Below are 27,708 nucleotides of genomic sequence, written 5' to 3' on the forward strand. Positions count from 1 at the left end.
TCCCTATATTTGGAGACATGAAACTGACCATCCCTCCTTGGTGGCCTAATCCAGCTAGAGCAGGTAAGTCCTGTGCAAACTGCCCCTCTCAGTGGTTCTGAAAACCCTGGTCCTTCCCTTGCACAACCAAACCACATCTCAAGCACAATGCATCAAAAACTGGCTCCCCCCATCTCAGGCCTGCACACAGACTTCAGGCAAGGCCTGGGACCCCATTTCCCTCCAACAACCTGAGTGTCTAAACCTCAGGGCCTTAGGCTATCCCTAAGCAGTGCTACCAAATACAGCCTGACACAATCTCTTGCTTCCTCCCTTTAAAAGCTATTTCAAGCTCTCTAAGCCTGGGAGAGGGAGCTGTGGGCCTGTTCCCTTTTCCCCCACAGTGCTAACCTGGCAGTAAAAGAGAATCTTCATTAAGAGCATGGGTTTTGCCCTTTGGCCCAGCTTTGAACCCTAGCTTTTCCACTTACTCACTGTATGACCTGGGCAACTTGTGGCCTCCACTCTAAAAATGGAATTCTTGTGAGCTGGCTAATGCATGCAAACTGTTCAGTAGTGTATTTCAAGTGGTAAGCACTCAATAAATGGCACCCCAACAACAGGGTCTACATGGCCTTTCTAGCCAAACCTTCCAACTTGGTGGCCAAGTGCCCTGGACAGTTCATTTTAGGTGCGTCTGGAATAATGGTCTGCTTCTAGATTTTGCTGCACACACTAGAACCAAAAGCGACTCTGAAGGGGCTTCAGTTGCTTATACTGGCTCCCAGGTTTCCCAGACTCTCTCATCTCTGGAGAGAAGCCACTGCTAAACCAAGTCAAACACAGACAGGGCCCATGAACCTACCTGGTCGCCTCACACCATTGTAACAAAACACCTGAGGATGAGCAGAAAGAAAACAGGACATGATTGGGATTTCACTCAAGAATGTGTCTTTATTGAAGAATTTGTAAGAAAAAAGGATGTGCCCTCTGTAAAAACGAGGAGATGTTGCCTCCGAACAGCAGGGAGGAATGAGAGCTGGGTGGCTTCCCAGAAGTCAGTGTTTCCGGCATGACTGGCTCCTTTCCTGCAAGCACTACAGTGTGTCACACTACAGCTAGCAGCCCCTCCCCACTCCCTCCCAGCCCTTCCTCCCTCCACCCCACAACCCTACAGCCATTTGAGGCAAATGGCTTTTTAAAGGCCCAGGGATAGCTGTGCCAGGCTTGCCTCTTAATGGGGTCAAAGTGGGTTTTGCTTTGGAAAAATTCAAACAGGAATGTAAAAGGTTTGAGCTCTTTCTAGTCCAACAAAGGGTGATTACATCTGGCCCCTCTCAAGGGAAAGGGAGCAGAGACTGTCGCTCCTGAATGTGCACACATGGGGTAAATGGACTGTACCACAGTCTGCTCTTTATTTGAATGGAGAATGGAAACAGGTTATAAGAATATGTAACATCCATGTTCAAGAGTCACTGAGTTCTGGAGGGCAGAGGGAGCACAGAGGCCTGCTGATTCCAACAGTGCTTCTGCTGGCTATCCTCGAGTCCTAGGGATGGTTACTCCTCTCCAGCTGGAAGATTGTCCTCAATCCGCCTGATGAATCTCATCCGGATTTCTGTCACACCGTCTCCTTTCAGGGTGTCCTGGACAAACTTTGCCTCCACAGCCATCTGGACCTGGGGGATAGGGAGAAAATGAAGGGGTAACTGCCTGGCCACGGCCTCTAGGGAACCAGTGGGGATGGGGCATAACTGACTCATCCACGGCAGCCAAAAAAGCGGGGCTGGTTTCCCACAAGGACAGGATTGACAGCGCCAATGTTCTGTTGCATAAGACAATGGCTCCAACCCTTAAGGAGAAACTTAGCAAAGAATACCCAAGAAAGAGACTGTCACCAAATAAGCCTATCTGAGAATGGATGTTCCTGGGCTTTGGGGACTGACAGCACCACCTTCCAGCCTGGTATGGAGGAGCATCACCATGTAAAGATGTCCAACTTGGATCCTACCTCAGCAGACTCACCATCTTAGACAGTAAAGTGCTGGGGTGAGCCAAAGCCCTGAATTTTCTCTCTTTCATTCATTCACTTATCAAGTCCCTATTGCATTTCAGGTGTCCCAGAAGATAAAGAGCTGCACTCACCATCTCCAAAGCTCCCCGCAATACCCCACACAAGAGATTGGAATAAATAAGGGATGAGTGGTTATCAGGAAGTTCCACAAAGTCCACCAAGGGGTTATTTTCCAAAATGAGGGAGAATTCATCACCAGCTGGGCTCCAATTAGTAATGCTTGGAGTGATGCCCAAGTACATCTTGAACGCCACCTGTCAGGGGACACAAAACAGCGCTTTAGGGAAGACCAGCAGGAACTGTACCACTGGGAAGGTGACAGAACTGGAAAAGGGGAAGTGGCTCAGGAACAAACCTGTGGCCTCCGCAAGATGACGCTTTGGACACTCAGGGCAACAAAGGAGAAGCATCTTACGTGATGCTGCACGCCTCTCCTTCACGGCATCATACAATTTTGGCTGTCGCTTTATTTTGTTTTCCCAAAAATATTTTTCTTTCTTAGGCATCATACAAGTAAGCAACAACTCACTCACTGTCTGCCTGTACTTCTCAGTGGAAGGGAGCACTAGTCTTCCGACACCGTGGCTGCCTGAGTGCAGAGGCCCCTAACCCACTTCCCTGTCCTCTGTCTGTGCTCCCTGAATGTACCTTCTTAAAAGTGAAAACACATTACTGGGCAGAGAAAAAGTCCTACCCTATCCGCCCTCCTAATTCCAAACTCTCACAAAGCTCTCTCCACTGTCAATCCTCTTTAGGATTTGGGTATGGCCAGCAAGCTTACAACAGAAAGACCACCTTCAGGTAACTGACACCACAAAGTTATGGGTGCTATGTCATTTATTAATACTGTAACAGACAGCACTAACACTAGTAATAGTAAACATTTACTATATGCACAACACTATGCTAAACACTAGCATTTAACCTAAATGTTCATGTCCATTATTGACTTACGCCTTAAAACAGCCCTGTGGGTAGCTCTTATTTTCTTCACGTTAAAGATTAGGTAACTGGTGCCAGGTGCGGTGGTTCATGCCTGTAATCCCAGTACTCTGGGAGGCCAAGGTGGGCAGATCACCTGAGGCTGGAAGTTCGACACCAGCCTGACCAACACGGCGAAACCCTGTCTCTACCCAAAATACAAAATTAAAATTAGCCAGGCATGGTGGTGCATGCCTGTAATCCCAGCTACTCGGGAGGCTGAGCCAGGAGAATTGCTTGAACCCAGGGGGCGGAGGTTGCGGTGAGCCGAGATCATGCCATTGCACTCTAGTCCAGGCAACAAGAGCAAGACTCAGTAAAAAAAAAAAAAAAAAAGATGAGGTCACTGGTAATTAAAGAAATTTAAAATAACTTACCTAAAAACACATAACTAGTAAGTACTGAAGCCAGGTTTGTGAGTCTGTATTCTTTTTTTTTTTTTTTTTTGAGACGGAGTCTCGCTCTGTCACCCAGACTTGAGTGCAGTGACCTGATTTTGGCTCACTACAACCTCCACCTCCTGGGTTCAAGCAATTCTCTGCCTCAGCCTCCCGAGTAGCTGGGATTACAGGCACCTGCCACCACGCCCAGCAAATTTTTGTATTTTTAGTAGAGACGGGGTTTCACCATTTTGGCCAGACTGGTCTTGAACTCCTGACCTCATGAACCACCCGCCTTGGCCTCCCAAAGTGCTGGGATTACAGGCATGAGCTACCATGCCCGATCAAGTCTGTATTCTTTGCCCCCATGCTACTCTGCTACACCTTCACAGTGGAAAAGCTCAGGCTTTTATTTCAGTGGGGCTTTAATCCATGGGGATTAAATAATCTATGCTATTCCTTAATGACCTGGAACGCTTTTTTGACCCAAAGAGCTGCCTAGCCAGTCTTTTGGGAGATTAAAGGCTCTCTAAGGGAGCTAGAAAGAGTGGTAAGCAGTGCCTTCCAGCAGCAATTCTTCAGCATGGACAGGTGGCCCAGAATAATGACCTTGGCAATGACATCCGCAGTTTCCCGAAAGTCATGGCACCTCCCGACATTTGACCGAGCCAAGAAATCTTCAATCAGCCGGACTCCAATGTTAAAGCCCCTGGGAAGGAAGTTAGAGAAGAGACTATGATGGAGTCTAAATGTCTTTTGTTTGAACATAAGGTTGTTGGTAGTAAAGGGAAAATGGGGATAATCTCAAAAACATCCCAGTAAATGAGTTTAGTGAGAAATGTACCCAAAATGTTGGCTGAGAAAGACAGAGAACCCTGTTTTAAGCTCTAAAGGACAATGTAGACTCAATGTGCTGGGAGGCCCCATTTCTGTCTCTCCTGTGAAGGAGCTCACTCACATTTTGTCCAGCTGTTTATTCACATCTTCATCATTTTCATAGTCCTTGCATAGCTGGGTGACCAGAGCACCATAGGTCAGGGTGAAGAGCTCAGAGCTCTAAAAGAGATTCAAAAGGCAGTTGGGACCAAGTAGCACAAAAGAGAAAGTGTGGTGAGAGTCTGTATCAGCCTTGATGCAACTGTCAGGATTCCCTCTAAGTGTGTCTAGAGGAAAAGAACATCATCCCAACGGAGGAGCCAGAAAATCTGGCCCACAAGGTCAAAGTGGCAGGGCTGCAGCCAGAACTACTGCAAAATGGGCTGTAAAAGGCACCTCACGCACTAAGCAATCACTCTTCCAACACACCAAGGTAGGCTTCAGTCAACCCAAGTCTCCACCACAGCTGTCAAACCTCAGGTCAGGTCACCAGAATCTGGTATGGGAGCAACAGTCATTCACTAGAAGCTGTGAAACACTGAAACAGACATTTACAAACTCATCTCTGTGGCTGGCAGATGTGACCAATGGCTTCCACATGTCTTAGAATGTCCTGGCCTAGAGTAAACTGCACTCCCAAGGCCCCTCCCAGGAGAAACAGAGGACCCGGGGCCCAGTCTATGGGGAAGGAAGGAAGTCCCAGATCAAGTTCATCACCCTGATGACAACCCCTTTCCAAAGTCACCAGCATGGGAGAAAAGAATGTTCCTCTTAACGCACAGCCAAAATATTTCCAGGAAAAGAGGTGACTCTTCAGAATCAACTGGTTCCTATTACAATAGCAGCTAAAATCACAGAAACCCTTTCTCAGATGAAGAATTCTGGGGCTGGGAGCAGTGGCTCATGCTTGCAATACCAGCACTTTGGGAGGCCGAGGCGGGTAGATGACAAGGTCAGGAGACTGAGACCATCCTGGCTAACACGCTGAAACCCCGTCTCTACTAAAAATACAAAAAATTAGCTGGGCGTGGTGGCGGGCACCTGTAGTTCCAGCTACTCGGGAGGCTGAGGCAGGAGAATGGCGTGAACCCGGGAGGCAGAGCTTGCAGTGAGCCGAAATCGCACCACTGCACTGCAGCCTGGGCGACAGAGCGAGACTCTGTCTCAAAAAAAAAAAAAAAAAATTCTGTCACCTATCTACCAAGAAATCAATGTAGAAGGTGAAATGAGTGACAAATACCAAGACCACAGAATGAAAGCAGCAGGCAGGGTGAAAGGTATTATCAGGGTTAAAGCAAGAAACATATTAACAGCACATCTGGACCAATGGATTAACTCAGAAATAAGGCTGAAAAATCAGGATAACCACCCACTGACTTCCTTCTGAATGGAGGCTTGTCAGATTTGAAGCAAAGAACCTTGTCAGATTCGAAGCAAAGAAGCTTCCTCTCTTCAAGTTTTCTGGGGAAGAAAGTGTAAGAAATATAAAAGCCCAGGCTCTCAGAACCCAATGCTCCTCATGCCATCCCCATGACCTGATGATGGGGGCATTACAAGAATAACAATTTGAATGCCTTTTGCTTAAATACTGCATTCTACTTGTATCTCATTATCTATCCCATGATAACACAGTAATCTAGGAAAGGCAAGAATTAATCCCACTTTAGAGATGAGGAAACTGAGACCCAGAATGGTTAAAGAATGTGCCCAAGGGCTGGGCACGGTGGCTCAAGCCTGTAATCCCAGAACTTTGGGAGGTTGAGACAGGTGGATCACGAGGTCAGGAGATCGAGACCATCCTGGCTAACACAGTGAAACCCCGTCTCTACTAAAAAATACAAAAAACTAGCCAGGCGAGGTAGCAGGTGCCTGTAGTCCAGCTACTCGGGAGGCTGAGGCAGGAGAATGGCGTAAACCCGGGAGGCGGAGCTTGCAGTGAGCTGAGATCACAGCACTGCACTCCAGCCCGGGCAACAGAGCGAGACTCTGTCTCCAAAAAAACAAAACAAGGGCCGGGCGCGGTGGCTTAAGCCTGTAATCCCAGCACTTTGGGAGGCCGAGACGGGCGGATCACGAGGTCAGGAGATCGAGACCATCCTGACTAACACAGTGAAACCCCGTCTCTACTAAAAAATACAAAAAAATAGCCGGGCGAGGTGGTGGGCGCCTGTCGTCCCAGCTACTCGGGAGGCTGAGGCAGGAGAATGGCGCAAACCCGGGAGGCGGAGCTTGCAGTGAGCTGAGATCCGGCCACAGCACTCCAGCCTGGGCGACAGCGCAAGACTCCCTCTCAAAAAAAAAAAAAAAAAAAAAAATAGAACAAATTAGCTGGATGTGGTGGCCCATGCCTGTAGTCCCAGCTACTCAGGAGGCTGAGGTGAGAGGATGGCTTGAGCCTAAGAAGTCAAGGCTGCAGTGAACTGTGATTACACCACTGCATTCCAGCCTGGACGACACAGCAAGATCCTGAAAGCCTGATTCGGAGTCTGGACTTGCTGCTTAACAGCTGTGAATACTTAGGTAAATCAATTCACTGGGCTAAGCCTCAATCTTCTAACTCAAAAAAAGTAACAGTAAAACAGTAAAATCTGCCATGCCATTCACAGGGCTGTTGGTAGGATCTAGTAAGATAATGGACTTGAATGTGCTTTGCAGACAAGAAACCACAGGATTTATAGCAGCTATGCTAACATGATCTCCAACTACTTCAGGTACAACATGAACAAAGTAAATGAAACCAGCTCTACACTCAGGTGAGACACCACTTGACAGTTTTCAGGAGGCCTTTCTTCCAGTCAGTGCCCCAAACAAAATGTCAAATCTCCTTAAGGAGGTTGTTTTTTTTTTGGAGACAGAGTCTCGCTCTGTTGCCCAGGCTGGAGTGCAGTGGCGCCATCTTGGCTCCCTGCGAGCTCCACCTCCCAGGTTCACACCATTCTCCTTCCTCAGCCTCCCGAGTAGCTGGAACTACAGGTGTGTGCCACCACACCCAGCTAATTTGTCTATTTTTAGTAGAGACAGTGTTTCACCATGTTGGCCAGGATGGTCTCGAGTCTCTTGACCTCGTGATCCACACGCCTCAGCCTCCCAAAGTGCTGGGTTACAGGCGTGAGCCACCGCACCCGGCCTACTTCCTTTATTTAAAAAAAAAAAAAAAAAAAGATGACGAAGCTGATGCTAGAATAATGAACAAACTTGCCCAAGGTAACACAGCAAGTAAGTGGTGAAACTAGAACTCAGGTGCAGCCGGTACTATACCTCTGTATGGCATACATTTCTTTTCATTTTTCCACTGCTAGAAGATACACAGTATATATGGTATACATTTCTGTCTCCCTCACAGAGTATGTGCTTCTCAAAGTTAGGGACTAGGACTTCATCCTTGCATCTCCCACAGCATCTAGCACAGAGCTCTGCATATAGTTGGGGCTGAGGAAAAGTTTATTGGACAAAAGGGCTGTTTCTGTTTGCACAGACTAAAATCTAGTTACTTGGGCATATTAACAATTTAGGTGGCTCTTGAGCCGTTTGCTCAATCCTGCTCCTGCTTCGTGGAGTGTACTTTCATTTTAATAAATCAATGCTAAAAAAGAAGGCTGGGTGCAGTGGCTCAGACCTGTAATCCCAGCAATTTGAGAGGCTGAGGTGGGCAGATCACTTGAGGTCAGGAGTTTGAGACCAACCTAGGAATACAAAAATCAGCCAGGCGTAGTGGTGGGTGCCTGTAATCCTAGCTATCTGGGAGGCTGAGGCAGGAGAATCTTTTGAACCTGGGAGGTGGAGGTTGCAGTGAGCTGAGATCGGGCCACTGCACTCCAGCCTAGGTGACAGAGCAAGACTGCCTCAAAACACAAAACAAAACAATTTAGGTCTTGGAAAGCTTAAATGGAACACAAATGCAATCCCAGTAATTTGTGAGGCGGAGCTGGAGGGATTGCTTGAACCTAGAAGTTTGAGACCTCGAGACCAACCAGAGCAACACAGGGAGACCCCTAGCTAAAAAAAAAAAAAAACAAAAAACATTAGCCAGGCATGGTGGTGCACACCTATAGTACCAGCTACTTGGGAGGCTGAGGTGGGAGGATTGCTTGAACTCTGGAGGTCAGGCTGGATGAGCCCCGATCATGCCACTGCACTCCAGCCTGGGTAAATCATATTAAAATTTAAAATTAAACAGTGCTATGAAGACAATCAGCATAGAGTTAGAGGTTAGAGAATTAGGTAACCAGGAGGAAAGGTCTCTCAAAGGAGGTGACATGTAAGTAACTATGAATGAAGCCAGGAGTGGGCCAGGTGACTATCTAGAGGAAGGGAGTTCCAAGAGCCTTGAGGGCAGGAGTATGCTGCTGCCCCTCCCTAATTACCTTACTTCACTGAAACGAAGAATACTGGGAGTTGGGGGTAGAGTCTGCAGGTTTTTGTTAAAAGATTTCAATATTGATTTCAGGTTTAAAAAATGGATAAAATGAGAGCAAACTACGAAAACTAACCAGGAAGACCTCTGCTCATCTCACAGGAAAAGGAGAAGGAAACATTTACCACACCCCTCACATTTTACACCACCCCATGTAATATTAGGTAGACGTTACTATCCCCATTTTATAGATAAAGAAATTGAAGATCTATCAAGTCAGAATTCCAATCAAGGTCCATGTGTTTCCCCTAACCTGACATTGTTTCCTAACAAAATATTCTCATCTTTTGGCCGGCGCGGGCGGTGGCTCACCCTGTAATCCCAGCACTCTGGGAGTCCGAACAGGCAGGCAGATCACCACGAGTTCGAGACCAGGCTGGCCAATATGGTGAAACCCCATCTCAACTAAAAATACAAAAATTGGCTGGGCGAGGTGGCTCACGCCTGTAATCCCAGCACTTTGGGAGGCCGAGGAAGGCGGATCACCTGAGGTCAGGAGTTCGAGACCAGCCTGGCCAACATGGTGAAACCCCATCTCTACTAAAAATACAAAAATTAACCAGGCGTGGTCGTGGGCACCTGTAATCCCAGCTACTCGGGAGGCTGAGGCAGGAGAACTGCTTGAACCTGGCAGGTTGCAGTGAGCCAAGTTAGTGCCACCGCACTACAGCCTGGGTGACAGAGAGAGACTTCGTCTGGGGATGGGACGGGGGAGAAAAAATGAAAAATGACCTAAGTCTGCAGCCCCAGCCCCTAGTCCAACTTTATAGGACCATATGGTGTCCAACTATTCCCCGGGAAAGAAGGGAGCCACCCACTCCATAAAGCGCACCACTCACTGCTTACTCTGGCCCATCTCTTATTTCATTGAATAAAACGTTCCTTTCTGGCATGACCAGTAACTGAACATCTCTCACAATACCCACGCCACAGTGCGAGTCACTATAGCCTAAGAGTATAGCCTAACAGTATGAAGCACTAGCTTTGGAGTTAAACACGGGTCCAAGTCCTAACTTTCCAGGTGTAAATGTGAGCAAATTACGTAAGCTCTCCAAGCTGTAAAAACGGCAATCATGTTATCCATCTGATACGGGCTACTCTGCAGATTAACTGAGATACTGGAATGCATGTAACGTGCGTGGCCCGGTGCCTAACACACAGTAAGAGAACAGTAAGTGGCAGTTACTGGTATTTATTACCGTCGTCGTTGTTGGCTTAGGACACAGCGGCACTCAGGCCTTGGGGGCGGGGTCTCCACGGGAAAGAGGTCTCCTCCGCGGAACTTCTCCGACGGTCCCCTAACCTGCCTGGGACGCCCTGGAGAGATCCAGCAAGAGGCTTCCCCCGCCAGAGCTCACAAAAAGGCCCTTTTCCAAACGCGCCTCGCGCTCGGGGCCGGGCCCCTTCCCTGTATGCCTCAATTTCGCCCCGCCCGCCGAGGTCACGCGCTCCAAGTTACCATTTTCTTGCTCTCGGTGCCACGGTTCGCCTGCCTGGACATGGTGCCGGCCGCCCCGCCCCACTCTCCTAGCCAAGGGTTAGCTCGGCGACCCCTGCAGACTCCTCCCGCCTAACCGCTGCCCCTCAGCCCAAGGGACTGACCGGCACTGACTCACTGCGCCTGCGCGGCCTGCCGCGGGGCACCACGGGACTCGTGGTCCGGCCGACGAGGGTAACTCCCGCCCAACAAACGTCGGACTACAACACCCAATAGCCTCTTTGGCAGCACCGCCTCTTAACGCAGTCAACTACCACTCCCGGAGTGCTCCGCGCGCGCCTGCCTGGTAGAGCTCAGCTCGCCCTGGACAGCATCCCAGCCACTGGGTGGCGTCCGCAGCCTTCGGTAATCCTGGGCAATCCACACGGTTCCCCCGGACTCCCTCCCCCCGCGCCCGGCTCAGAGATGATGCTCCGCAAATTCCGCTCTCGCCAGGGTTGGTCTTGGAAAGTCCCTCTTTCGAGCTAGCTTCTTCCGCTGTTGCGATTCAGCTCCAGAAGCTCCCAAGATGTCCCAGAAAACTAGCAATGACTCACACAGAATTGGCTTCTTCATTAGAAAAATATTTAATGACCTACTATGTGCCAAGCATTTCGCTAGTGCCGTTCTCTTCAGACTGCCATCTGTTCCCAAACCCCAAATGCTGCCAGCATCTGCATTCTACCACCTGTGGCTTCGTGATGGAATATCCAGTCTTTTAGATAAAGTTCAAGTCACTTTCTCCCCCTCCATCCCCCTAGAACAGCTACACTGCCTGGTTCCCAGGAAACAAAGATCACTAACTGTCGTGGCCGTCAGTTCTGAGTTCTAATCCCAGCTTTGCCATTTTAGGCAAGTTGCTGAATCTTTCTCAGTTGTTGTAAAGATTGGTGAGCCACGCATGCCCAGCACTTGGGCGCATAAAAGGCATAAAATAAACGTGTATTCCCTTCCAGCCACCCTCTAAAAACAAGCCAACAAACAGGCCCCAGAAACACGAAGGGAATGTGCTGGCTGAACCCTCACCCATCACCAAGGGGAAGTCTACAGTCCTTGACCACAGCTCTTTGGTTTCAGCTCCAGCGGTCTCTCAGCTGATCAACTCTGAGAAAGCTGGGCTGGGGGGTCCCTGAGCACTCTCTGTTCACTTAGGCCTGGTAGCCTGACTGTAGCAGCTGCATTCTGGCCCCTAGCCCTCACCGCGACAACCAGCCTGTCCAGACATGAGCCAGCCAGGCTAGGGAGGGCTGGGGGGGCTGCTCAGGCTGCAAGCTGGTGCCCAGGGTTCCCCCAGTCCCTCCCTCAGGTTGCAGGACCAATCATTATTATACCCCTTTCCCCAGACATTCTGTTTTCTCCCTAGAGGCAGTGACCCCTCACTCTCCATCCTGTGTAATGCCACAGGGGAAGGAGCCAAGGGCCGAGGTCTCTGGGAAGGAACTTGAGGGTTGGTTGGGGTTGGGGGAGGAAAGCAGGGGTCAACTAGCCCCCAAGGGCCAGCTCATCTTGAGAAGAGGCCTCTGCATTCCCAGGAGAGAGGACAGCTGAGGTGAAAGCTGCAGTTGGCCAGCCTGTCTGTCGGTCTGGGCTCCTCCCTGCCGGCTGCCCTTGGCTGCCCACAGAAACCTGAGTCATACTCACGGCCAGCCACCCGACCCCACCCTGCCTGCTGTCAAGCAGGGCGGTTCTAGAGAGACTGGAGGTGGAGCCTTTCCCTGCCTGTCCAACAGCCTCTGAGATTTTGCCTCTCTCTGCCTGGGATTCCTCCACTTGGCGTCTCTTCCTCTTTGGGACTTGCAATGTCATTAGTCCTGAATTAACAGTGGGGGTGGGGGCCATCTCAGGTTGATCTATATGATCCCCTCCTCACTCAGATGGGTTCTTAAAGGCTTCTTAGGCTGAGCACAGTGGCTCATGCCAGTAACCCCAGCATACTGGGAGGCAAAGGCAGGAGGAACACTGTAGCCCAGGAGTTTGAGACCAGCCTGGGCAACATAGTGAGACCCCCATCTCCATAAAAAATAATTTTTAAAAAGGCTGTTCGTTATGAAATAGTCACTCTTTTGTTTCTTTACTAACAAAAATAAATAAAAATTATTAAAAAAAAAAAAAAAAAAAACGAGCTGAGCATTGTGGCGTGCACCTGTGGTCCCCAGCTACTAGGAAGGCTAAGGTGGGAAGACTGCTTGAACCCAGGAGGTGGAGGCTGCAGTGAGCCATGTTTGCACTACTGCATTCCAGCCTGGGTGACAGAACTGAAACCTTGTCTTAAAAAAAAAAAAAAAAAGCCGGGCGCGGTGGCTCACGCCTGTAATCCCAGCACTTTGGGAGGCCGAGGCGGGCGGATCACAAGGTCAGGAGATCGAGACCACAGTGAAACCCCGTCTCTACTAAAAATACAAAAAATTAGCCGGGCGCGGTGGCGGGCGCCTGTACTCCCAGCTACTCGGGAGGCTGAGGCAGGAGAATGGCGTGAACCCGGGAGGCGGAGCTTGCAGTGAGCCGAGATCGCGCCACTGCACTCCAGCCTGGGCGACAGCGCGAGACTCCGTCTCAAAAAAAAAAAAAAAAAAAAAAAAAAAACTCCTTAGACAGCTGTTCCAAGGATTCTCCCTACGGTTTCCATCATTCCCAAATCCCAAACCCTCCCTACAACCTCTAGAGGCCAGGACATTGAGGAACACCAGATGTCCCCTGGCCACCCTCTTCTCCTTCTCCCTAGAAAACAACACAAGGGATAGCTTTCTGTTCCTATCAGGGGCTCTAGACAAAGACTCTCTCCTAGGAACCCAAAGGGTTGAACCTATTTAGTCCTGTATCTGAGTTCCCCGCCTCCCCAAGAGCTGGAGGGAGAGGGGCAGTTGGCATCACCAGCCCCAGGGAGTGGGCCCCGGAGGCTGTGGCCCCCCAGGAAGGCCGGTGCTGGTTAGAGACCCCTTGTTGCTGCAGTCCCTTGAGGCTGGGGCAGTGCCTTGAGGCTGGGGTGGGAGTGAGAATGTGATGCCTATTCTCTCTGCCCCCACTGTGAGGCCCCTCCCACTTCCTGCAGTACTCTGTGGGTGTGGGAGCAGCATCCAGGGCCTCAGTCATGAGATTTGTAACTTTGTTAACTCCCCCTGTGATTTCCTTCACCTCTCCATCAGGTTCATCCTGGATCCTGCCCCACCAAACCTAGGAGGCTGAAAATGCCCTTGCCTTTCTTCCCCTAGGGGAAACAGGATGGAAACATATTTCTTTTTCTTTTTTTTTTTTCTCCTTTTTTTTTTTTTTGGAGAGAGTCTTGCTCTGTTGCCCAGGCTGGAGTGCAGTGGTAGTGGTGTGATCTTGGCTCACTGCAACCTCCGCCTCCCAAGTTCAAGTGATTCTCCTGCCTCAGCCTCCTGAGCAGCTGGGACTACAGGCATGTGCCACCACGCTTGGCTAATGTTTTTGTATTTTTGGTAGAGACTGGGTTTCGACATGTTGGCCAGGTTGGTCATAAACTCCTGACCTCAGGTCATCTGCCCACCTTCACCTCCTAAGGTGCTGGGATTACAGGCATGAGCCACGCCGCCTGGCCAAAAATTTTTCTATTATACTCTTTTTTTTAATATTTTTTTTTCTCTCTCTTTTTTCAGACAAGGTCTCTGTCATCCAGGCTGGAGTGCAGTGGTACAAACATGGCTTATTGCAGCCTTGATCTCCTGGGCTCAAGTGATCCTCCCACCTCAGCCTCCTGAGTAGTTCAGACTACAGGCACGCACCACCATGCCTGGTTAATTTTTTGTATTTTTGATGGAGACTTTTTTATATTTTTGATGGATTTCACCACGTTGCCCAGGCTGGTCTCGAACTCCTGAGCTCAAGCAATCCGCCTGCGTCGGCCTTCCAAAGGGAAAGGAACAGCTCACTCATGCCTGTTTCCATGCAGAAGGAGGAGACTGCCCTGGGCCACAATCTCCTCCTGCCCTGAGGAGACTGCCCTGGTCCAGAGGTCCCTGTCCCTCGCGCAAAGACTGCAGAGAATGCTGTTGGGACTTCAGCCTCTTATGTTAGGGTTTCAACAAGTACCCAACTTGCTCCTTCTCTGGGATGTCTAATATTTGTGGTGCCCCATGCAGCGTCACCTAGCCCCAAACTCAGAGAGACGTCCACTCTTAACCCTCTTGGTTGCTGGGGCCTGGGATCCACCAGGGATCCTGGCCAGTGAGGAGGAGAATGGAGAGGAGTCCACTTTCTCTGTCCACCGACTGTCTCAATCACGGAAAATGGGTGCTCTCCAGACACCCCCTCAGCCATCCTTCCCGCACTCCCCATGGACTTGTCAGCAGTGCAGGAAGTCTTCCGGTCTGGCCAGGAGAACTGTCATTTAAGCTGCCAAACTCCCAGATGCTCTGCTGGTCTCCAGAATCAACATATTATGAGTGCCTCACCCTCAGGCTAGGGAAGGGTTCCTCAACCTTAGCACTACTGACATTTTGCACCTGAGAATTCCTTATTGTGAGGATGGTCCTACACAATGTAGGATGGTAAGCAGTATCCCTGGCTTCTACGCAGTAGCTGCCATGTTTACAGACACACCCTCCCCACACCGCCATGTGTCTCTAAACATGGCTAAATGTCTCCTGGGGGGCAAAATTACCCTTGGTTGAGAACCCCTGACGTAGGCTAATACCACGCGCTGTCTCTTTTTAGTGAGCTCCCCACAGTCAATCTCGAAGACAATAGATTTCCAGTTCTAAAGTCTGCTCTCCCTTCCTCTACTGAAAACCCTCATGATCTTCAATAGCTCCCCATGCTCATTTCCAAGCCATTTGGCATTCAAGTCCTCCTGCGTGGGCTGTCCCTGACCTATCTGTTCATTTTTAGCTGCCATTTCCGCCTCCACTATTCTTTTTGTTTGTTTGGCTGTTTGTTTGTTTTGTTGTGGCAGGGTCTCATTCTGTTGCCCAGGCTGGAGCGCAGTGGCACGATCTTGGCTCACTGCAACCTCCGCCTCCGAGGTTCAAGCGATTCTCCTGCCTCAGCCTCTGGAGTAGCTGGGATTACAGGTGCACACCACCACACCTGGCTAACTTTTGTATTTTAGGTAGAGACAGGGTTTCACCATGTTGGCCAGCCTGATCTCGAACTCCTGACTTCAAGCAATCCTCTCACCTTGGCTTCCCAAATTGCTGGGATTACAGTGTGAGCCACCACAGCCAGACACTATTCTTGAACCGTAGCCAATGGTGGGTATCTCACTACTCCCATCCATCCATCCATCCATCTATCTTCATCCCTGCAGTAATCTCAAGACAAGGGGTGGGAGGTGGGAGAAGAACCATCCCAGAGGGCTCTCCCCATACGTGTTCCTGAATTCTGCTGTCTGGCCACTGCCTGGGTCAGGTCTGGCCTGTCCAGCTTTGGAAGAGGCAGGCTGTGAGGCCTCTGACCTCACAAAGGACTGTCATGAACTCCAACATCCCCGCAGTCCCTCCACCCTGCAGATAAGATGACTGACACAAAGATGCGGGATCTGCTTCTCGTCCTTCCACTTTTACTCATCAATGCCTTCATCACCATTATACTTATTTACTGAGCACTTCCTAGATGCCAGGTTCTGTGCTCAGCACTTCATTTCCATTGCCTTATTTAATCTTTACAAAGACCCCCAAGATACCTCATGGCACTATTATTTTTCTGATTTTGTAGGAAAGCAAATTAGATTTTAGAAAAGTTAAGTCACTAGCTCAAGGTTGCCGGCTCCAGTTGCCGCCCTTCTATCATCATCCTTTTCTAATGTTTTTGGGCCAGAAGGGACACTATTCCCTTCCCAGACCTTCCCAAGAGTGTCCAAGCCCCCGGGTATGCACACATCCCAGGACAGGCTGCTCCCAGGTTGCCTGAGCTGGTGACGCTTTTGTTTCCCACTCTATCCCTCCAAATGGCCGCTTTCTGGAGCTGCTAAAAGGAAGGAGGCACTGGCGGGAAGGGGGGCAAGGGGGACAGTATCTCACTGGGCCTAATCTCTGGACAATGAAGAACTAGAGAACTGACCTTCTAGAAGTCAGGACAAAGGGCAGGGCCAGGGTGCGCAGGGCCCAGCTGCCCCTCCTCCTCCCCACCAACCCAAGTCCCTGCAGCAGCACCATCATCCATCCACCTTCCCAGCAAGCTCCCCACTCTGCCCCGGGCTGGGCCTGGCTTGGCTTGAAGCCCTCACCTCAGCTGGCACCAACAAGGGGGCTGGGAGTCCACTCTGGAGGGCTGGGAAGAAGGGCTACTTTAGGGAGTGGATTCTGGAGGGGGTCGCCACCCCCTCATCGACAGACCACGGGGAGAAAATCCTTCTGGGGTGATTGGCGGGGTCGTCTGGTGGGGGTGGGGGAGGTTCAGGGCTAGGACCACCCAGTTTGGAGCCGGGAGGGACCCAGCAGATTAGAGACCTGGGTAAGGCAGCTGCGCAGGGCTGTAATTACCCCAGAGGAGCAGGGAAGACACAAGCCCAGGATGCCGGAGCAAGGGCGGCAGCAAGGCTCCAGGACCTCTCCCCAGCCCAGCCATCAGCAGGCGAGAGAAAGCGAAGCCCTTTCAGGGGCCTCCTTGTGACTCTCCTTCATGCCTCCCGACGTCCCCCGGGCCGCTTTGGTTTAGGTGGGTTTGAGAAAGAATTTGGACTCGAAGCTGCCCTCTCAGCCCCAGCGCCAGAGCCCCCAAACTCCAGGGTGGGAAAGGGGAGTCCCAGCCCTGCTCCCCCTCTCCCCCAGTCCCCGCGGCGGGTGAGTCACCCGAGCGCTCCCTACATAGTCCTCTGGCGCTGCGGCGCGTACCAAGGCGCGGACGCAGGGGGAGGCATCTGGCGCGGCGAACTCCTGGAGCCGTGGCGCCCGCTCGGCCGTGGCCGTGGAAGAGGCGCCGGAAGGCTGCGGGCGCGGGGCTCCGGGGCGGGGGCGGCGCGGACGGCGCGGGCGCGAGGGGCTGGGTCCCGGGGCGCTGCTGGGGCGGACTCCCCCGCGTCGAACTTGGTACGCGCCAGCGAGAGGCCAGGCCCAGCCCGGGCGGTACAATAGGGTTGGACCGAGGCCGGGACTGGGCCGGCGCCGGGCAGGGAACGGGATCGCGGCCGCAGCCGAGAGACCCTGGGCAACCGGCACCTCCGAGCCTCGCGGGCCACCTGCCTCGACCTTCCCCGGAGCGCCCCCGCCTCCGAGTTGTTGCTTGCCGGGTCGGGCGTGATGCGCCGCGGGACCCCTGTCCTGGCCGCTGGCCGCCGCCGCCGCCGCCGCTGAGACCCCGAGACCCCCAGTGACGCCGCAGCCATGGAGAGCGGCCCGCGTGCGGAGCTGGGGGCGGGCGCACCCCCAGGTATGCCGGGAGCCACGCGGAGGCGAGATGGGGGTAGATGGAGGGGCTGCGGGGCGGCCGAGGATGAGGCCGGCCGGCTGGGCGGGGACCCCTCTGCCGCCGCGCCCTCTGACCACTTGGTAGTTTAAAAATAAAGGCTGCGGCAGCGGCGGCTCCCGATGCATCCTCTGACAGCTGCCCCCTCCCCCACCCCGGGTGCCGGACGCATCGGGCGTCGGGAACCGCGGGGACCCCGCGCAGGAGTTGCTGGGGTGACCCTTCTGCCCCAGCTTAGTGCCATCTCAGCTTCCCCGCCCCCACATCCCTTCCCGATCCACCCCGGGCCCTGAAGATCCTCTTCTACCGAGCTAGGGCTTCCGTCCCCTTCCCCATCCCCCGTGGCACATGTGACCCCAGCCTGAGTGTGTCGGGGGTCCAGATTCTCAGGCCTGGGCCCTGCATACCGACGCCTCGGCCTTAGTGCCCGTACCCTCACGCCCTGGCCCAGACCTCGCCCCCACCCCATCCGTCCAGCTGCCGCGCAAAGGGCCTGTTGCTGCTGCGGGCCGGCGGGGAGGGGAAAGCAGGGAGGGGAGGGGAGAGGGAGGTCTCTAGCCGCGGCTGCCAAGTAACCCGCCGGATAAAGGCGAGGGGGAGGGGGAGGCGGCATTGTTTGGGGCGAGGGCGGGAGCTGGGGAGTGGGCCGCCTCCCCTGCAGCCCTGCCCACTCTGGAGCCCACCCAGCCCGATTCGGGGAGGAGGGGGACAGAAGTAAATCTGCTTCTCCTGCCTGCCCTCCTTCCCAGCCTCTCTGGGCCGGAATCTCTCACTAGAGAATGAGGTAAAGGCTCCAAGCCGGCACTCCCTGGACCTGCCACATCATTCCCCAACCTGAGGCTTTGAGACCTCCCCGCTTACTCTTTTTCTCTTTCTGCCCACACCTCAGACCACCAAAGCTCCCCCCCGCACCGCTCACCCCACCAACCACCAGTGCTCAGGACTTCTGCAAATCCCATTCGGATCTGGGAGCAGCTGATGAGGGGGTGGGGACAGGTTTCTGGTTGGGCTTGGTTTTGGAAGGAGGCGATTTCTCTTTCTTCCTGGAAGGGGAGGGAAGAACATGATTACTGAGGACCCAAGTCCTGTTCCCATTGACTCAGGGGGGAGGTGGCTCCATCCCCACACCTCCATGGAGTCCTGAGCCTAATCCTGTCACCTCCCTGCCCCTTGGGGTGTGGGCCCAGGATGAAACAGTGTGTGGGTGCCGAGGGAGCCCAGGATAAGGTAGGGCTGATGGGCTGTGGATGGGCTCCTCCCCATGCCAGCAAGGATGCTTCTAGGGGACTGTCTGGGTGTGGAATCTAGGAGAATGCGGAGGGGAGGCTACCATCAGACTGGTGGGTTTCAGGAGGCTTGTAGGCTGGGCTGGAAACAAGGGTGGCTGGGTCTGTCCCGGTTTGGCTGAGCCTGAGAGGGGACACCCAGGGAGGCCCAGCCTGAGTCCAACCTCAGCTTACTGGCCCTCTGCACCTGAGGGCCTCTGGCACTGGTGTATAGTTGGGGGCCTGAATGGGGGTGGTGACTGGGATACAGAGAGCCTGAGCTGTGGCTACTTTATAATTAGGATACTTGGGTAGGATGCCTAGACTGAATATGAGAGCATGGGTGAGATGCTTGGCTCTACGGGGGCAGTGGGGAGGCTGGGTTGAGGGGGAGGGCTGGGTCAGGGGCCGGTGGGGGGACTGCATATAGGCTTCATGCATTGGGAGGACTCTTCTATACACAGGGATCTAGATGGAGTCACATGAGAACCTGGATCAGGATAGTGGCGGTTCCCCACACAGAATAGTCAAAGGTGACAGGAGTCCTCTATGGGGCTTTGTGGGAGTAAATGTGCTCACAGCATGTGCCCTGTGATAGTCTGAGGCATGGGCCTGACACTCCGAGAGCATGTGACACGATCCCTGCTCCCTTTGAGTTCCTTTTTACACTTGGACACTGAGCAGTAACAGAGGGTGGCATGGGGTAGAGGACAAGTGTGGGGCCCACTTTCAGGTCAGAAAACCTGGATGGAAATCCCAGTTAGCCATGTACCGGCTACTGGACTGGAGCAAGTGACTTACCTCCTGGAGCCACGGTTTCTGCCCCTGGAAAATAGGGGCAGTATTGTCAATCTTGTGGGGTTAATGTGAGGGTTAGAGATGATGTAACTCAAGGAATCTGGCACGCAGACACCAGACACCTGCAGTAAAGTGTTATTACCATTATTGTGGTTATGCTCCGGCAACCGGTGCCAGCAGGGAGGTATGAAATATAGAGGAGGGTGGGAGCAGGAATTGGGAGTCAATTTGTTTAAGAGCGTAGATTCTGGAATCAAACAGTTTAAGTCTCCACTTTGTAACTTACCTCTGCGTGATCTCAGTAAGTTGCTTAACCTAAGTCTTAAGTTTGCCCATCTGTAAAATGAGAATAATGCTAGAAATTATCTCATAGAGACATTGGCATCATTAAATTAGATGAACACAGAAAAACTTAGGCTAGGTCCTGGCACATAGTTAGTGCTCAGTAAGTGCTAGCTATTTGTTATTTATTTATTTATTTATTTTGAGACAGAGTCTTGCTCTTGTCACCCAGGCTGGAGTGCAGTGGCACGATCTCGGCTATCTGCAACCTCCGCCTCCCGGGTTCAAGCGATTCTCCTGCCTCAGCCTCCCGAGTAGCTGGGATTACAGGCACCTGCCTCCGCGCCCGGCTAATTTTTGTATTTTTACTAGAGATGGGGTTTCGCCATGTTGGCCAGGCTGGTCTCTAACTCCTGACCTCGTGATCTTCCCGCCTTGACCTCCCAAAGTGTGGGGATTACAGGCATGAGCCACCATGCCTGGCCTAGCTATTTGTTTTCTGTTGTTATTTTTAATTCCGTCAGAAGCCTGAGATGTGATTGATTAGAATTATAGGAGGTAAGTATAGGACAAGAAGGCAGGGGAGAGGGGAGTTCTAGGCAGACATGAGCTAGGGTGTATCCAGGGATCAGAGGGGCCCCATACCTGAAGTAGGACACTGGGAATAGGAGAGAAGACCCAAGAAACAGGTGCAGCCGGCTATCTAGCACACCCATGCTGATGCCCCACCGTATGCCAGCTCAGTGCAGTCTATGTGGATGGCAGAGAAGTGAATCAGATGGAGTTTTGACCCTTGGGGAGGTCTTAACCTGGCCAGGGAGGCAGATGTGTTCACTGCAGGGAACCAGGTATAATGGTGATAGGGTGCAGTGGGCTGTGCTTGTGGAAGGCTTCACGGAGGAGGCAGCATTTGAGGTGGATCTGAAAGGACGAATAGACATTGGTAAGACTGGCACGGGGGCTTTGGCCATACATCCAGCAGCCAGCTGGCTGGCACCTCCCAATGACAGCTTCCTAGTCCCTTCTTGGGCTGGTGGGCCCAATAATGAGGCCTCTAATGAGCCCCTAATGTGCAGTCATGCATATGCAAATGAGGTGGAAGGGACACTAGGCCAACGCAGGTCCCCTTTCCCAACAGGCTAGTGGGCAAGGGCTGAGGGAAGGGACTGAAAGCCGGGTCCAGACTAGAATGGCCATACTTGAGGGCCATCAGGTCAGGTCTCACGTCTGACCCAGGCTGGAAGTTAGGCCACAGGCAGCTAGGACCCACGTCCTTAGGTCCCTGCTGGGCCTTGGGGCTAGTAAGGGAGCCAACTAGCCAGGCCCAGATAATGCAGCTTTGTTGGCTGGTGGTAGCTCTGCCTGGCACCCAGGGGCACAGCCTTCAGTGTTTCCTCCACCACTTCTCAGCTGCAGCTCTGCCCTGAGGGGAGCAGAGAGCCTGGGAGGGTGTAGGGAACATGGTATTGCTGCCCTTACTAGCGCTCCTCAGCAGTTGTAAGAGATGATGTGAGCCAGCTAGAGACTCCCCGGTGAACCAAGTTATTTCCCATTAATTATCTCTGACTTATTATCTCCTACTCATTAAGGGCCTTCTCTGTGCCAGGCACAATGCTCAGCATGTCACGGGCATTGTCTCATTTGTTCCTCACCACAGTCCCATGAGTAGGGACTAGCATTATCCCCATTTTACAGATGAGACTCAGGAAGATGAAGTCACTTGCCTGAAGTCACTTGCCTAAATTCACACAGCTAGCAACTGGCAGAGGCAGGATTTGAACTCAAATCCATCTGACTCTGAAGTCTGTGCCCCAAACCTCTAAGCTGAATTATGGCTAAGCCAGCCAGTGACAAGGTCTGGCCTGCTTCCCTCCCATGACTGGCCTGTGTGGGCATCTTGATCTTGGGGACCCCATAATCTTTTCTCTGGCAGGCAGAGGTAGCCCCAGCAGAGCCCTGGGTCCTCTGGGAAGCCTGCCAGGTTGAAGCCTAAGCAGTTGAACCAGGAGGAAGGCCCTGGACCCAGGTAGTGGTAATAGTCCAGCTGAGGGGCATCTCCAGGCCTTGGCCTGAGGTTGGGCCTCTGTCTTCAGCGCCTCGGCAGCCCTGCTGGGGCTGAGGGAGGGATGTGGTGGGGCCCAGGCTGCGGGATGGGGTCATTTCCTGCCGCCTAAAATAACAGGAAGTGGGTGCTCCTGATTGGAGGCTGGGAACAATGGCCGCCAGCCGGGCCAGAGAGCTCCTTCAGATCTGTAGTCTCAGTTGGGTTCCCGGCTTTATCACCCCCAGAAGCCGGTGGCCTGGTCCCAGTGCCCCACTGCCCAACTGCTGGAGCAGGCTGCCCCCCGCCAGGGCACTCCCTCTCGGAACTGGCTTAGCTCTGTCCAGGCCAGGGATAATGCTGCCCCTAAGGGTACCTCCTCTCCCGGTCCCACAATTCGGCATTCCCCAGAGTTTGTCCTTTCTACCGACCTCCTATTCTCCCCGCCCAGATCTCTCCAGGAGAGGAAACCCAGGAGGCTGTCCCCACTGGGATGCAGGCAGAGTAAAGACAGTCACGCTGATCGGGTGCAAACCCCAGCTTTGCTACTCACTAGCTGTGGAGCTTAAGCAAGTGTCTTAATCTCTGAGTCTGTTTCCTCGTTTGTAAAATGGGGTAATAATATCTACCTCATAGGATTGTGGCAAAGATTAAATGAACTAATGAGTTTAACGTATTTAGCTGTGCCTGACAAAAGCATTAGCTGTTACTCTCGTTAATTGGACTTTCTCTGGGCCCAGGGAAATAATTTGCTCAGAAGGAGCAGAAGTGACCTGGATGATGCGGTATACATATTCCACGGACTTTGTGTCTCTGTGTGCTGTATGTGTCTCTGAGGCTTTGTCTGTGCCTTAGAGGAGGTACCTGGCCCTGTACTTGTGTGGGTATGTCTGTGTGTCTCAGATATGTGTAGAGTTTTTTGTTTGTTGTTGTTGTTGTTTGGTTTTTTGGTTTTTTTGCTTTTTTGTTTTTGAGATGGAGTCTCGCTCTGTCGCCCAGGCAGGGGTGCAGTGGCGCGATCTCCGCTTACTGCAAGCTCCGCCTCCCGGGTTCACGCCATTCTCCTGCCTCAGCCTCCCGAGTAGCTGGGACTACAGGCGCCCGCCACCACTCCCGGCTAATTTTTTGTATTTTTTAGTAGAGACGGGGTTTCACCGTGTTAGCCAGGATGGTCTTGATCTCCTGACCTCGTGATCCGTCCGCCTCAGCCTCCCAAAGTGCTGGGATTACAGGCGTGAGCCACCGCACCCGGCCTTACCTATGTAGAGTTTTGAATCCCAGTAAGTCTGTTTCCTCTGCATGTGTGTGTGTATGTATGTGTGTGTGAGTGTGTGTGTGTGAGAGTGTGTGTGTGAGAGAGAGAGAGAGAAGAATGTGTCTTGTCTCTTGCCATTGTGCAGGCCCTGTTTACATTGTCTGGTGTCTGTCTCTGTTGTGTGCACATGTCTGTCTCCCCGTGTGTCTCTGCCCTCTGCCTGCCTCTCTGTCTTCACCTGCTCTAGTGTTGTCACCTAGGAATCTGTGTGAGGGCCAGGAGGGCTCTTGCTAGAGGTGCTGATCTCTGTTCTGTCTTCTCTCGGCCTCATGCCTCTCCCATGCTTCCTGCCTGAGGTGCTGTCTGTGCACCCCCCACCCCACAACCAGCCCTCACCCAGGCACTCCCTTGCGCTGCCCTTGGAGGTGGGCTGCTCTCCCCCACCTCACTTCCCGCCTCCTGGGAGCCAGCCTGGGCAGGAGCCTGCCTTCCCTACATTCCTGTGCTCTGAGCTCAGTGCCTGCTTGCCCCACCTGCACCCTTGACTTTTGTAGGGGAAGTCTCCCTGGGGGAACCACGGAATCACTTCCTTCTTCAGAGAACACGCAGGAGCTTCAGGGCGGGGTGATGTGACCCGCCCACCAGAAATAGCATGACATAAGGGTTTTGAGGGTTTTGTCATCGGACAACTCTGGATTCAAATCCTACCTCTGACACTGACATGCACAATCCACTTAATCTAAGTAAGTTATCTCACCTGTGAAATGGGAGCCATCATAGAACTATCCTTTTAGGATTGTCATCAGAATCACATGAGATAAGGGAAAGTGCTTGGTTCATGTTAGAGCTTCAGTAAATTAGTTTGGGCCTGGAAACTGGCTGAGGACATGCAGGCTCTGAGATGAACATGACATTTAGTGTTTAGAGAGACTAAACTTTGGAGCAGCTTGAGGGTCTAAATACACACTAGCTAGGTAGCTTTCTACAGTACCCCCACCCACACATCTACATGCCCAGCCACCCACCCACCCATCGGACATTCATTAAACAGACACAGAACTCCCACTCTGTGCCAGACAGGTCCTGTATAAGACTCTGGGGCTGCAAAAAGGACTTAGACTGAGTTTCTTCTCTTGATAAGCTCTCACACTGATGGGGCAGGGGGTGGCAGGCAAACAGAACAGCTAGACTGAGTTATCAGTATTGTGAGAGGAATATTTGGCCCAGCAAGAGTTGTTGGGGTGGGAGGAGGGAGAGACAAAAGGAAAGGAGTGCCAGCTCCCAGAGGGTGGAGATGGGGTGTTAGTATTCTGAGACATGTGAGAGTCTCTCTGAGGGACTTGGCCCTGATCTTTCTGCAGACCCCAGGCACAGCCCTTCTTGGAGCTCTTAGGAAGACAGGACTTTTTGACCCTACAATGCAACCCACCACTGCACCTTTGCCCCGCTAATGCCCTTTGCGCCAAGAAATAAATACAAATTATTTGTGTCTTATCTCGTTCTTAACAAATACTTCTGGTAGATATTAGTGTAGCAAAATAAAACCGACAGTGGCAAAACCTCACAATCTGGCATAGACCAAAAATAAGATAAAATTAAGTAGCCGAAGGATCATATTTGATGGTTAAAAACGAGAATGATCATATATAGATTAACCGTACTGTATAGATAACTAACCAAGGAGTTAATTGGCTTAATGTGATTTGCTCCACATAACACTGTCCCAATGACATTTCATCAGGGTTGGCATAATTGTGAAGAAAATATTTGTATTCGGGGTCAACAGTGTGCCAGGTCACAAGAGGAGTTCCAAACTTCTTGTTTGCCTCTTGAGATGTTTTTCTTGTTGAGCTGCTGGAGTAAACACTCATTATTATTTTTATTAACTTCTACCTGTGTGGCTTAGTCCAGGAAGCTGTCCAAACACTATTGAGATGGAGTTGTTTTGCTTCTCTTCAAATGTTTATCTTTTTGCAATAAGTTGCCACATAGATCTATACTTTTTTTTTTTTTTTTGAGACAGGGTCTGATTCTGTCACCCAGGCTGGAGTGCAGTGGTGCAATCTCAGATCACTGCGGCCTCCACCTCTGGGTTCAAGGGATCCTTCTCTCAGCCTCCCCAAGTAGCTGGGACCACACGTGTGCACAACCACGCCCAGCTAATTTTTGTATTTTTAGCAGACATGGGGTTTTGCCATTTGCCCAGACTGTCTCTGAACTCCTGGGCTCAAACAATCTGCTCGCCTTGGCCTCCCAAAGTGCTGGGATTACAGGCATGAGCCACTGCACCCAGCCCGGATCTACTCTTTATTAATAGAGTAAAAATCTTCTATATGCACTTGCTTTAGGCTAGGGCAGCCTCATAGTATAGCACTTTATTTGTGCTGTACTGTTTATTCAACTATTTTATGACTGTCTCCATGTACTTGGCACTGTGGTAGCTGCTGGCGATGAGGCAGTGAGCAAAGTAGAGATGGCCAGCTCTTGTGGGTCTCCCTCACCTTCTAGGAGGAGGCTGACAATAAGGGAAAAACCATGCAAGGAAGTTTAAAATCATAACAGTGACAGTGTTGCAGAGGTACATGAGGCCATGGCTATATAAAACAAGGGAATTTATCCTAATCAGAGAAGCCAAGGAAAGCTTCCATGAGTAAGTGATGACTGAACTAACATATGAAGGGCAAATAGGAGTTAGCTAAGAAAAGAGGGAGAGTATGTGCAAAGGCCCTGTGGCAGGAGGGAGTGTGGATGGTCATCAGCATTAAAGGAAGGTCAGTGTGGATGGAGTTCAGAGAGCAAGCGGGGAGCAGGGTAGGAGATCCAAGAAGTAAGGGGAGGGAGTCAGGGACTTCGGACTATACTGGACTAGTAGGGTGAGTTCAAGAAGAGGAAGCCACTGGCAAGTTTCAAGTGGCAAAGAGTACCATGATCAGATTTGTATTTGCTGTGGCTGCTCAGTGGAGCAGACAGTGGGAATGGGTACAGGCGAGCAGTGAGAGGACTTTGTAGTCATCCAGGTGAGAGCGATGATGGTGGTGACGGTATCAGCCTGGGTGGAGTTCATTCATTTCTTCCTTCAGCAGATGGTTATGGAGCACCTATGTGCCAGGCTCTGTTGGCCCTAGAGATAGACCAGCTAACAAAACAGGCAAAAATTTGTGCCCTCTAGAGATTATATTGTAGCAGTGGGAGACTGTTAAAATGGTGTTAATGCCTATGGAGAAAAAGAAGACTTGGAAAGAAAAATCTACAGTTGGAGCTGGGAGGGAGACTTCAACTGCAGTTTGTAGTTTTATTTTTTTTTCTTTTTCTGAGACAGCATCTTACTCTGTTGCCCAAGCTGGAATACAGTGGTACAGTCATCGCTTACTGTAGCCTCAAACTCCTGGGCTCAAGGTATCCTCCTGCCTTAGCCTCCCGAGTAGCTGAGACTACAGGTGTGCACCACCATGCCCAGCTGTTTTTTACTTTTTCGTTGAGATAGGGTCTCGCTGTGTTGCCTAGGCTGTTCTCAAGCTCCTGGCCTTAAGTGATCCTCTCACCTTGGCCTCCCAAATTGCTGGGATTACAGGTGTGAGCCACCTTGCCTGACCTTTATTTAATTTTATTTAAAATTTTCTTTTTTCTTTTTTTTAAGAGACAGGGTTTTGCTTTGTCACCCAGGCTGGAGTACAGCACCATGATCATAGTTCACTGTAACCTCAATCTCTATTTCAACACGTCATGACGCCTGGGTAATTAAAAACATTTTTTTAGAGATGGAATCTCACTGTGTTGTCCAGGCTGATCTCAAACTCCTGGCCTGAAGGGATCCTCCTGTCTCGGTCTCCCAAAGTGTTGGGATTACAGGCATAAGCCACCACACCAGGCCTGCAGTTTGTAGCTTTTTTTTTTTTTTTGAGACAGAGTCTCACTCTGTCGCCCAGGCTGGAGTGTAGTGGCAGGATCTCAGCTCACTGCAACCTCCGCCTCTTGGGTTCAAGTGATTCACCAGCGTCAGCCTCCCAAGTAGCTAGGATTACAGGTACGTGCTACCACATCCAGCTAATTTTTGTATTTTTTAGTAGAGATAGGGTTTTGCCATGTTTACCAGGCTGGTTTCGAACTCCTAACCTCAGGTGATCCACCTGTCTTGGCCTCCCGAGGTGCTGGGATTACAGACATGAGCCACCGCACCCAGCCCAGTTTGTAGTTTTAAATAGGGGCGAAGGGAATACTCCATTTAAAAGTGACATCAAAGTAAAGACCTGAAGGAGGGCCGGGCGCGGTGGCTCAAGCCTGTAATCCCAGCACTTTGGGAGGCCGAGACGGGCGGATCACGAGGTCAGGAGATCGAGACCATCCTGGCTAACACGGTGAAACCCCGTCTCTATTAAGAAATACAAAAAACTAGCCGGGCGAGGTGGCGGGCGCCTGTAGTCCCAGCTACTCGGGAGGCTGAGGCCGGAGAATGGCGTGAACCCGGGAGGCGGAGCTTGCAGTGAGCTGAGATCCGGCCACTGCACTCCAGCCTGGGCGACAGAG

At 51.7% G+C, this 27,708-nt stretch overlaps 2 protein-coding genes across 8 annotated transcripts in view; one reads left to right on the forward strand and one right to left on the reverse strand.

The window, feature by feature from the left end:
* Positions 1 to 907: 907 nt before the first annotated feature.
* TRAPPC3 (trafficking protein particle complex 3) lies at positions 908 to 17,107 on the reverse strand. Of its 5 annotated transcripts, none has more exons than XM_025380306.1 (5): positions 16,946 to 17,107; positions 4,373 to 4,470; positions 4,024 to 4,123; positions 2,125 to 2,307; positions 908 to 1,658 (listed from the first exon to the last, which is right to left on the reverse strand). In XM_025380306.1, coding segments are annotated over exons 2-5 (405 nt in total). In that variant the 5' UTR covers positions 4,375 to 4,470; positions 16,946 to 17,107; the 3' UTR covers positions 908 to 1,538. The 5 variants fall into 5 exon arrangements, with proteins under 5 accessions (XP_025236091.1, XP_025236082.1, XP_025236074.1 ...); XM_025380297.1 differs by lacking the exon at positions 16,946 to 17,107 and adding an exon at positions 10,164 to 10,341; XM_025380289.1 differs by lacking the exon at positions 16,946 to 17,107 and adding an exon at positions 10,164 to 10,341 and having other exon boundaries at positions 4,024 to 4,147.
* Positions 17,028 to 27,708, forward strand: part of MAP7D1 (MAP7 domain containing 1) — a 26,609-nt gene continuing 15,928 nt past the window's right edge. For all 3 annotated transcript variants that reach the window (XM_025380259.1, XM_025380276.1, XM_025380283.1), the window contains exon 1: positions 17,028 to 17,507. In XM_025380259.1, coding sequence (XP_025236044.1) covers positions 17,462 to 17,507 — 46 coding nt within the window. In that variant the 5' untranslated portion in view covers positions 17,028 to 17,461. The remainder of the gene's footprint in view (positions 17,508 to 27,708) is intronic.

The sequence above is a fragment of the Theropithecus gelada genome, chromosome 1, assembly GCF_003255815.1.
Source record: "Theropithecus gelada isolate Dixy chromosome 1, Tgel_1.0, whole genome shotgun sequence".
Taxonomy (NCBI): domain Eukaryota; kingdom Metazoa; phylum Chordata; class Mammalia; order Primates; family Cercopithecidae; genus Theropithecus; species Theropithecus gelada.